We start from the raw sequence: 10743 nt of genomic DNA, 5'->3' as shown, positions 1-10743 counted from the left end.
TGACCAGTTATTAAAGACAGGGAAACTGAGACGTGGTAGGCTTCCTGTGTTCTGAGGATAGGCTGGGACTAAACACAGACCAGGCGATCATGTGACACATGGCCTGGGCTCTTTCTAGCAGAGTGGGTGGGCTGTCCTTGCAGCATCCTCCACACCCCCTCTTGGGGCAGGAGCGGGCACAGCTCTGCGTCTCCATGGCTCTGTGGCCGCTGTGAGGAACAAGGATGCCTTTATTTTTTTTTTTTAAGATCTTTTAAATTTATTTATTTGACAGAGAGGGGGAGATTGCAAGTAGGCAGAGAGGCAAGCAGAGAGGGAGGGGGAAGCAGGCTCCCCACTGAGCAGAGAGCCCGATGTGGGGCTTGATCCGAGGACCCTGAGATCATGACCTGAGCTGAAGGCAGAGGCTTAACCCACTGAGCCACCCAGGAGCCCCAAGGAGGCCTCCTCTTTCCTCTGCACCTGAATGAGCAAGACCCTAGGCTGTGGCCTTCAGCCTTTCCCAGACCACAAGCACTGGGGCTCGGAAGAAAACCAAACAAGGGAGAGAAAAATAGAAACCTAAGAAACACCATAGGCTAGCCGCCTCTGCATATGATAAATATTTCAGTAAATCTCTTCCCAAGGCCATGGGCACCTGAGCAGGCCCCAGGCCACGCAGCATCTCCCCGAGGCCAGCTCTCACAGAGGGGCCCACGGAGCTCTGTCAGCCCCTCTGAGGCCCAGGAACTCGGGACATCAGCTGGGGTCCTTCCTTTCAGTGGCTGTCTCATCTTCCTGAGGAACTCGCTCCAAGGGGCCCCAAGTCCCCAGTAACCGCCTGAGCCATCAGTGAGCAAGTCATGTAGCCACCGTGATTAGAAAAGCACTTCTCTCCCCACAAACCACTCTGTAATCAGCAACGATGGGCGGCCCAACACCCTTACAATAGTCATCACGAATCTCACTTCCAAAAAGGGGTCACTCCATCGGGAACAGGTCTGGGTGCACAATGCCCTCAGAATACAATGCAGAACCTTTCTAGCAGGGCCAATTTGCATCAGAAACTCAGCTGGACTGCAAACAATTTGCATCCTTTCCGCCCTTTCCGCGGGAACAGAACGGAGTCTGACCTTTCCCTCCAGGTCCACTTTCCCGTCGCTGTTGCTAACCGGTATAAAAAGCACTTGTAGTCATATGCCAATTAGAAATTTTCCTTTGCTCAAACAGACCAATTAATGGCACCCTGTCTGCCCCCTCTCAAGAGTCTCTCGATCTTCAACCGATCCAGACAAAAAGCAGGAGCCATCCTGGAAGTGATCAAGCAGGGAGCGATGGGGAGGTAGAGAAGGCTGTGGGGGGAGGAGCGATGGGGAGGTAGAGAAGGCTGTGGGGGGGGAGCGATGGGGAGGTAGAGAAGGCTGTGGGGGGGGAGCGATGGGGAGGTAGAGAAGGCTGTGGGGGGGGAGCGATGGGGAGGTAGAGAAGGCTGTGGGGGGGAGGAGCGATGGGGAGGGAGAGTAGGCTGTGGCGGGGAGGAGCGATGGGGAGGGAGAGAAGAAAAACACTGCCTCCCAGAGAGGGTGCCCCCTGGAGACACACAGCACCTCCTGGCCCTTCCCTGAGAGCAAGGCCACCTCCTGGCAAAGCAAGATAAACATCCAGTTTAAGGCTATTATCTCCTTTATTCAAAAAATAAATATTTCACTTTTGAGTCGACATATTTCAAATCACATTAAGCACAGAGAGGAAATACAGTCCCTTTGGAAATTGTGAACATGTGTAGGCAAAGAGTCATGTTCTAAACAATGGGGATGGGGTAAGCACTGATTCCAACTGATTCATGACCCAGAAGATTCCTCCTCTCACCAGGTTGAGCTACCTATCAATTTTAGGAGCGAGAAAGAAACACACACACACACACACACACACACACACACACACTGCTTTGAAGTCTGAAAGGCACATGAAGTGGACCATAAGGTGTATGGCACGTTCACTGATAAAACGTTCCCTATTCCCTCCCAGGGAAATTGGAGAAACTTTAATCAAGTCAAAGACCAGAGAAGACAGGGAGCTCCAGCTTGGAGCTCAGCATCAGGAAAATCTCTGCATACCAAAGCCATTTCTCTTTCGCTTTCCCCCTCCCGGGCTTTGGCTCCCTGCTGGGGGAGTTCACCCCACGCGCTCACTCGGTGATGGTGGGACGCGTGGCCACGTACACGAACACCACGATCAGGAGCACGACCACGGCCAGCGTAGGCAGCACCACCGTGGTGATCTGTTGCCGGGCCTCCTGCATGGCCTGCTTCCGTTCCTTCTTGTCCTTGGACGTCTCCTTCTTGGGCTTGCCTTTGAGCTGCCGCATCTTTCCTGGGCAAAGCTGGGAGGGTGCGTCTGGAGAGGCTTTGGAAGAAAGGGCCACGCTCCTCTGGTCAAGGCACTGAACCTCCTGGGGAGAGAACGATGATTGTAAATGAATGGGGGGAGGGAAAAGAAACTATAAAGGGAAAGGCAACTGCTAGCCTGCAGCTCAGAAGACAAGGTCGAGAGGAACACGAGGGCTCACGCGACAGCAGTCAGCCCCTCTGCGTAGCAGGTGTGGGGGTGAGCTGGATGCACCCTGGGGTCCCAGGCCCCTGGGCGAATGAGGAGGGCTCTCCCACCTGCTCATACAGGGCCTCTGCGCACGTGTGACATGGAAGGCCTGGAAAGCATGCAGTCTCCACTCAGAGGAGAGGGGGCACCTGCTTTCCTCACTGTTCCAAGGACCACAGCCTCCTCAGCCAAGCTTTAGTGGCGAGCTGCTGGCCACCTGCAGACTCCAGGCATGTGGCTCCCTCCTGCCCAAGCACTGGGCCTGATCATAGGCCAGCTCGGCCTCCCGGCAGCTGCAGAGAGCCCAGAGGCACAGGCTTCTCCATCTCTGGCCTGGTTCACCCATCTGTCACCTTCCCGAGCACCTCCTCTGTGCCAGCAACTGCTCCAGGAGCTGGGGATGAGGTGGAGGACACTGTTGCACCATCATGGCGTGCATGGTCTGGGGGTGCCCCATGGCTTGCAGGCCGAGTGGAGATACGGGTCAGACAGACAACAGAGGCTGGCTGGGCCTGCAGGCCAGCTGCCCACTCAGACTAGGATTCTGGTACATTCCATACCCCGAGGAGGTGCTCAGGGGAATGAAGCCATGCTATCAGGGGCCTGGGAATGAATTACAAACCCGTGGGCAACTAAAGAGCAACAGCTTCCAACAAGTTGGATGCTTAGCTTCAAGCAACAGCAATCCTTTGGCTGACGATGAGATCGCGAAGACGGCTGGCACCTCTCAGGGTCCCCAGAAAGGCCAGGACACCAGGCTCAGGAAATGAGCAGGACAAGGGAGCCGGTGCGACTATAACCAGAGGCCAACTCACACCAGGTCACCACCCGGGCACTGCCACTGGAGCAAGAGATGCTGAGACCACCGCCACTGTCCCTGGAGACCAGGCAGAGCCATTGTCATTGTCCAGGGTGAACTGTCGGGCGTGTGGCTTCTCTGTGCCACCAGCTCCCGGGCGCATCAGACTCGCCAAGCTGAGGCCCAATATGCTCCCAGCCCAGCCTGAGTCTCTACAGTAGGTGAAATGTTCTCTAAACTCGACAAAGAGGTAGAGGCTAGACACCAAAGGAGACATCTGTCCATCGTGGCATCCTGGGAGTAGCATGGTTAGAGGCTCTTGGAGGCAGAAGGGAGGTTCCTGCCATGACTCCTCTGACAAAGGGACTTCTGTAACACGATCTCGTGTGTGCGGTTTTGTCCCAGGGCAATGGGTGGTCTGTCACCACGCTGACGAGGAAGATGGCACTTACACCTAAGTGACCATATTAAATGGCAGAATCTGGAAGGGGAATCCTGAAACAGAAGAGGTCTCATATGGAGACCTAACTGTTAGCAGAGGGATCCTCATGTCCTACCACTCCTCTCATCACATATGGGCCCTGGGATTTTTGTCTGGATTACCCATATTGGGCAGAGTTTCTTATGGTGCAAGGTGACTAATTTTCATGTACTGGGATGGCGTAAGGCCAGCTAACGGCAAATATTAAAGTTTGGGGCAGCCCAATTTTGGCAAGTATACAGTTTCTATTAGGCTTCTTAAAATACTCACTAGTACTCTCTGAACATCTGACAAGTGTAGGAAACCCCTGGGTTTACCAGTTCTCCTTTTCAAGTCTTTTCCAGAACATTCAGACAGACCTAGGTCAAACACAGGACATACCACTGACTGTATGAACAGCTGCAGGCAAGTCCCTTCGCCTCACTGGGCCTCACTGTCATGGGCTGAACAATCTGAGCAGCTTCTGACCACGAGGACTGGAAAAGGCATATGACCATGGTGCTCTGGCCACCCGAAGGGGCGCAAAACAGGCCACGAGTCAGAGCAGCTTCCTCTTCCCACAACTCACCTGCCTGCCACCCTGGGCGGCCTTCCTGAACGTCTCTATGTCCCCACTACCCCCACCACCCCAAGGAGAGGCTAAGAATGGTGGTGTGCCCTCACAGGGCCTAGTGAGGACAAGATGAGAACCTGTAACAGGGTGTGTGGCGTGGAGAAGGCACTCAATGCCCGTTAGCTGAGGGGACTAGGGCTGACCCCAATAGCCTGGGGGTTGGATGGAACAGGCTCGGTGCCCCCATTCAAGAGGTGAGGAGACCAAGGAGCAAGAGAAAAACTGTGCTGTCACTGGTCGCCCAGTTCGTGGGAACAGCATCATCGGGGGCAGCCTCCCCTGTCGGCTGGGAAACCATAGCTGCTCCCTCCTCATCCTGGCCTCATGGAACTGTTTAAAAAGACACAAGCCATTAGCAGCCCTCCGATGCACAGCTATTGCCCCATGGAGTCAATGGCCTGTCAGGTCAATGAGAAATGAAGGACCTGGTTGCCGCTCACAGGACTGGCCCGCGGGCAGGCAGCTCCGGGAACCCAGTGTTCACAAGGGCCCTGGCTGCTCTGGCTGATGGCACGGGCCCTTACTTTGGTCCTCCGTTAGCGGCTGTCTGTGCCCTCCCACGTCAGCATTCACAGGCAGCAGCCTCCGTGGTGACCGGCTCTTGACATCTGTGAGATGCATTCAGAAGTTCCTGGAGTCTTAGAGAAAAGGCCTCAAGGTGCCAGCGACAGTATGGTCTAGTCAGGATTTTAAAGACAAACACACAGGTCTGGACTCGGGGCTCTCCAGCAGGCAGCCTCCCTGATTTCACTCACTGATGCTGTGGGTGTCAAACTACAGCCCCATGCTCATCCTGGGGCCAAGAATCAGGGAAAACATCTCTGATATGACACCAGAGGAAAGGGAAGGAGACCAGCCAGGTCGAAAGTGGGGTATGATAGCAGAAGGAGTGGAAGGAACAGGGAGGAGAGTGGCAGACAGACCAGGAGAAGGCAGCCGAGGCCTGGTCATCCAGGGGCTCACGGGCCACGGTAAGGAGCCACGTTTTCATCCCAAGAGCAGCACATGGCCCTGAAGGGCCTCACACAGGGAGACGCGGGCTTTTAAAAGCTCCCTCTGGCTGGTCTGTGATAAATAATAATATAAATTTATTTTTATATATTTATATAAATAAAAAATATTTATTTATATTCTAAGTAACATAAATAAATAAATAAATAAATAAAAAGGGAGGCCCTTGGAATGGACCAGGTAGGAGGGGGATGGCTCTGCCCGAGGGAAAGAGTGGCGACAGGGAGGAGGGTGGAGTCAGGCCATACATTGGGGGCACAACTGTCAGGCCCTACTTATACACTGGATGTCACCTGAGAGGAAAAGGGGGTAAAATCACAGATGAAACTAAAGTTTGGAGCTTGAGCAACTGGCTGGGGGGAGATCCTGCTGAGGGAGAAGGCGCAGGGCTAGGGGGAAGGGGTGGATTTGAGAAAAAACAGTAGGTACTCTGTTTACACCTACCCATGGACGAGGATGCCAACTGGGTATCGTCATGGAAATCCCAAGGAGGCGGCTGGAGCCATGAGTCAGGAGCTTGGTCTGGGCTGCTGATCTATATTCAGAAGTGATCAGCTATCGGACAAGGTGAGCTCACCGAAGGCAAGGGAGATGGAGAAATGGGCCCAGCCTGGGGCCCCGCAGCACCAGTCAGAGGGCAGGGAGGGCAGGGAGGAGCGAGCAAAGAAGCCTGGGGAGAGGCAAGTGAAGGGGAGAAACAGAATAGAAAGTCCTGGGGACCACGACAGTCAAGAAGGGCACTGCTTCTGAACACCCGTGAGAACATGAAGATCTGACAAGTGACTTCGGTGGAGCGAGAGGGGAGGGTTCAGACCAGGGCGACTACAGCGTCGTCCACAAACGGTTGCTCATCTGAGAAGAGAGGAGTCTGTGCTCGGCTGCAAATGAACACTATGCTTCCTTCACTGACAAAGTTTTGGCATGAAAAAAAGTCAGCAGAACTAAATCAGGCATCGTGCCCAGCAGACGGGCGTTCTGGAGCAAGTTCCCGAATCCCGGACCGACTCAGTGATTAATGCTTCCCACGCCGGCACCCTGACCAGCACGCGCCCGGACAGCTGGGGTCTGAGGTCCGACAGGAAGCATGAGTGCAGCCAGGACAGGCACGGGAGGGCTCCAGCAGATTGGGGCGAACCCTGGTGCTAAAAACGTGGGGACACCTGTGGGAGCAAGCTGAGGGCCCGGAAGGGCGGCATGGCCCTTGAGAGATGCCAAGGCACAACTTCAAATCCAACGGGAGGCAGGCAAGGAAGACAGGGACAGGAGGAGGCAGGTCTGTGCCGTGTGGCAGGAATGAGAGGCTTGGACTTTCTCCAGGAAACAGGAAAGTCTGTGGAGCTGGGAGGTAAGCTTGAGGAAAGAGCAGGCATGAAATAACCATCTTGGGGGGGAGGTGGTTAGAAAAGCCAACTTGCAGAAACACATGAGCCCTTCTGGCTGAAGTTCATATATGCTTCATGTCGGGGCCCTGCCTCCTTCTGGACCATCTGAGGACTACCTCACCACGTGCTCTGGCCTCAGCTCACTAGACCAGGCGAGGCAGCCCACAGGGCACGGCTGGCTCACCCAGGCTTGGCCAAGACCTCTGAAGTGTGTGGCTTGCCTCAAAAAAAAAGAGCTGGGTCAATCAGCCTCTAGTTCAGAAATCTATGCTAAGAAACATTAAGAGACACTGAAGTTGGACAGTCACACAGATGTCTGATGCCTGGGGAGCCGTCTGATGCCACGTGCAGAAGACACCAGACAAAGCCGGGCTGGGGAGAGCAGACAGGGGCAGGGGTGACTGCTCTCCTGTCCTTCTCATGGAGTTCCTCTATGGCCCGGCGCTACAAGGCTCTCATCCTTCCAGTAAACTGGCATGTTTCCAACTTCTGGTTGTTAATACCTATTTTCCCTGTGCTAGGTTCCAGCGGAAAGAGCCCTGGCTATAGTAACTGTTCCAGCTTCAGCCATTACGAGTCCAAAGTCCTGTCTCAAAGTCACAAAGTCCTGTGAATGGCAGAGTCCAAGGTCAATCCCGCATCTGATTCCGAAGCCTGAACAGTCGCTGTCCCCCTGTGCACCCCCGACCCCATCTCCCTGACCCACTCCCCACTCTGGGGCCACATTGTCGCTTACCAGCCCCTCACAGAGAGGAAACAGAAGACGAAGCTCACACTGCGCAGTCTGGCTTCTTCCCAGCAAGTCACGCAGGCAGGAAGGAGAAGCCACTAGCACTGTTCCAGCCTTACAACTGCGACTGCCACCTGGTCCCCCCTGCTGGCTCCAGCTCCCCTAACCGGGGAAACGGAAGACTTCACAAACACTTGAGTCCCACCCGGTTCTAATGAAACTCCACCTGCTTTGCCCCTCCCCCACCAAGGCCAGTCCCTGGCAACTGGTCAGCACTGCAACATTCCCGACTGGTCCCCAGTGGGAGGCAGGGAGGCAGATAGCAAGGGGTGGGGACACAGCCCTTTTGTACAGAATCGTTTTAAGTTTACAGTTTTTCTCTGGGGATAGCCTTCCAGTGATCTATATATATATATATATATATACACACACATATGTGTATACACACACACACACGCATATACTCCTGTGGATACATGCTTATTAAGTTCTTCATGGGTATATTTCTCAGGTTAGAAAACATAGTGTACATACAGCGTTGAACCCTAATAGAGAAACAGCCAGGAGCAGAGGTAAGAACCAGGGCGGGAAACCAGGTCTGAGCCTCAGCTCAGGACAGCATGACCTGGCCTGGTGACAGCGTTTAGCAGTTTCGAACTGTGTCAATGATACCCACATATCCCCACACAATCAAGGGAAGTAGGAAAACCGGGCCCTGGCAGTGGCTCCCCACGAGACACAGCTCCCCCAGGAAGACTACCAGCCTAGTTTCCATGCTGGTTGCCTTTTCTCAGGTGCCATGGCCCTCCTTCTCTGGAAAAGGCAGCCCCGTCAGGTGATCACAGAGTAAATGGCTGCATCTTTGTCCTCCTTGAAAACCAGGCATGACAATGAATGAACAACACGTTTGAAGGGCGTTCGTGGGGGGATGTCTACCACCCTCTCCCTGTGGCTGTGTCATTACCCTAACAGGAGGCACTCAGAGGGCTGAACCCTTTGTGCCCCATACTCTGAGACCAGGAAAGCTGCCCTGGGTTCAGGGAATCACAAATTGTGTGCCTGAGAGCCTCAGCTCTGTGGTTCAAGTGTGCCTGCTTCATTTTATGTCCCTGGTATTTAGCTGTAACGGGCCTGTGATTACTTCACTCAAGTCTGCCGCAGAATGGGGGTAGGGGGTGGGCAGGCTGCCAGGAGAATTGTGCAAGATGGGCCTCCTGACACCCGCTAAGCACCTGCTGATAACGTGAGCGTCTTCCCTGGGAACACAGATATGAACACACAGTGACAGCCACGGGCCCACGGGCTCCAGCTGTCCCCTCCCGCCTTCCCCGCAGCTGCTGACGGGCCACAGAGGTCAGAGGGGGAGCTTTCTACCTGATGGCGGGCGGAGGAGGAGATCAGAGCTACTGACAGACAGAAGCCAATGGACACACACACACACACATGCACGTAGTTCTCTCACCAGGCACAGAAGGGAGGAGGTAGGTAATTTGGTGGAGACAGTATCCGCTATTCCTGAACAAAAACCCAAGAAGGCAAAAGAGCCTTCAGGCAGCTTGCTAAATAACACAGATGTGAAAAGCTACAGTTCTTGCTAAACTAGCTAAGCCCTGTCCCTCTAGCACACTGGGGTTTACAAGTGCCTTCCTGTGCATGACCTGTTTCATCCCCACGGTAACTGTGCACTTGACATGTTACAGTCCTTATTTAACAAGGAGAAGGAGCACATGGAGCAGTGAAGCTCATGTCAGCATTTCCTCCCTTGTCCTGGCACTTCTAGGGTCTGTGGCCCTGGGCAAGTAACTCTCAGACTTCCAATTATTCTATCTATAAACCAGGGATAAAAGTACCTGTCATTCAAATATGTTTTGAGCACCTAGTGTATGTCAGGGGATAGAATGGGGATACAGCTAGGAACAAGACAGGCAGAATGCTGCCTCTGGGTAGTTGATGAGGACATGGGGAGACGGGCAACCAACAGATGAACAGAATCTGGGTCAGATGATGCTATGTGTTGTAGAGAATAGAAAGGGGAGGGGTGGTACAGAGGCAGCACACTGAGAGTAATCCATCAAGGAAGGCTTCCTGAGAAAGTGACTTTGGACCAGAGACTCTAGGAAGTGCGGATGTGATCCGTGCAGATTCTCAGGAAGACATTCCAGACAGGGCAGAGCATGTGCAAAGGCCCGAGGGTAGCTCCCACCCCACCACCAGCACGTCTGAGAGGCAGCACAGTGGCTGGCAGGGCTGGAGAGGGCAGAAGAGAGTGTGCAGAGGTGAGGCCAGAGAGGGAAGAGGGAGACAGTGAGATGGGGGCTTGGCCAAGAATTAAAAAGAGCACCACTGGACAACTGGCTGCAGGGTACGGGGCTGAGGCAAGGAGACTGGTGAAGGTGCTTGGGTGTCATTCAGGTAAGATGTGGTGGCATGGTCCAGGGAGGGGGCAGATGTGGTGAAAAATGGTCAGACCCTGAGCACACTCAGAAGGTAGAGTCCATGTGATTTAGCAGCACACTAGAACTGGAGTGTGAAAAAAGAAACAGACTAAAGCCCAAGGATGTGGAAGAATGGAGGGGCTGCTGAGACATGTGGGGACGAGGCCAGGAGGGCTGAGTGGGGGTGTGGGAAGCTGGGACACATCACACTGGAGATCCTAGTGGAGTCAGCGAGCAGGTAGTGGGATGGAGGAGGCTGGCAGGGGTGCGAGCCGGGCTAGGGCAGGAACGTGGAGCTGTCAGCACTGAAAGCCACAAGGCTGGCAACTGAGCACAGACAGGGACACAAACCGGGACACAGCCCTGGGGTAATGTAATGCTGAGATCTGGGAGGACAGCAGAGGAGTTGGCAAGACAGACTGAAAACATGTGAAAGGAGGAAGACCAGGAAGAGTAAGGTGTCCTGGGAAGCAAGTGCAGAAGGTGCTCCAAAATTTGGTTATGAGTAGGTTTGGGGGGAGAGGTGTGGAGGGGGCAGTGATAGGAGTAGTTCCCAGAGGGGAAGGGGCAGAGAGGATGGAAACCGCCAGTAGGCAACTCCTCTCAGGACAGGGCTCGGGGGCCAAGCATGGGACCTCGGGCAAGGTGCTCCATCTTCCCGGACCTCTGATTTCTCATCTAAGAAATGGGGATAAAAATCCTACCTCATGAACTC

At 54.1% G+C, this 10743-nt stretch overlaps 1 protein-coding gene across 11 annotated transcripts in view; it reads right to left on the bottom strand.

Annotated features, from left to right (window-relative positions):
- Window positions 1-1644: 1644 nt before the first annotated feature.
- SMCO4 (single-pass membrane protein with coiled-coil domains 4) overlaps window positions 1645-10743 on the bottom strand; it is a 59921-nt gene continuing 50822 nt past the window's right edge. For 7 of the 11 annotated variants that reach the window (XM_047692157.1, XM_047692167.1, XM_047692163.1 and 4 more), the window contains one exon: window positions 1645-2431. In XM_047692157.1, the coding sequence (XP_047548113.1) occupies window positions 2168-2431 (264 nt within the window). In that variant the 3' untranslated portion in view covers window positions 1645-2167. Of the gene's footprint in view, window positions 2432-7599; window positions 7756-10743 lie in introns of all 11 variants that reach the window. The other 4 variants (XM_047692158.1, XM_047692160.1, XM_047692159.1 and 1 more) reach the window with 2 other exon arrangements.

The sequence above is a fragment of the Lutra lutra genome, chromosome 10 (genome assembly GCF_902655055.1).
Source record: "Lutra lutra chromosome 10, mLutLut1.2, whole genome shotgun sequence".
Lineage (NCBI taxonomy): Eukaryota > Metazoa > Chordata > Mammalia > Carnivora > Mustelidae > Lutra > Lutra lutra.
The sequence above is the reverse complement of the archived record's forward strand: the minus strand, read 5'-3'. Positions and strand labels throughout refer to the sequence as shown.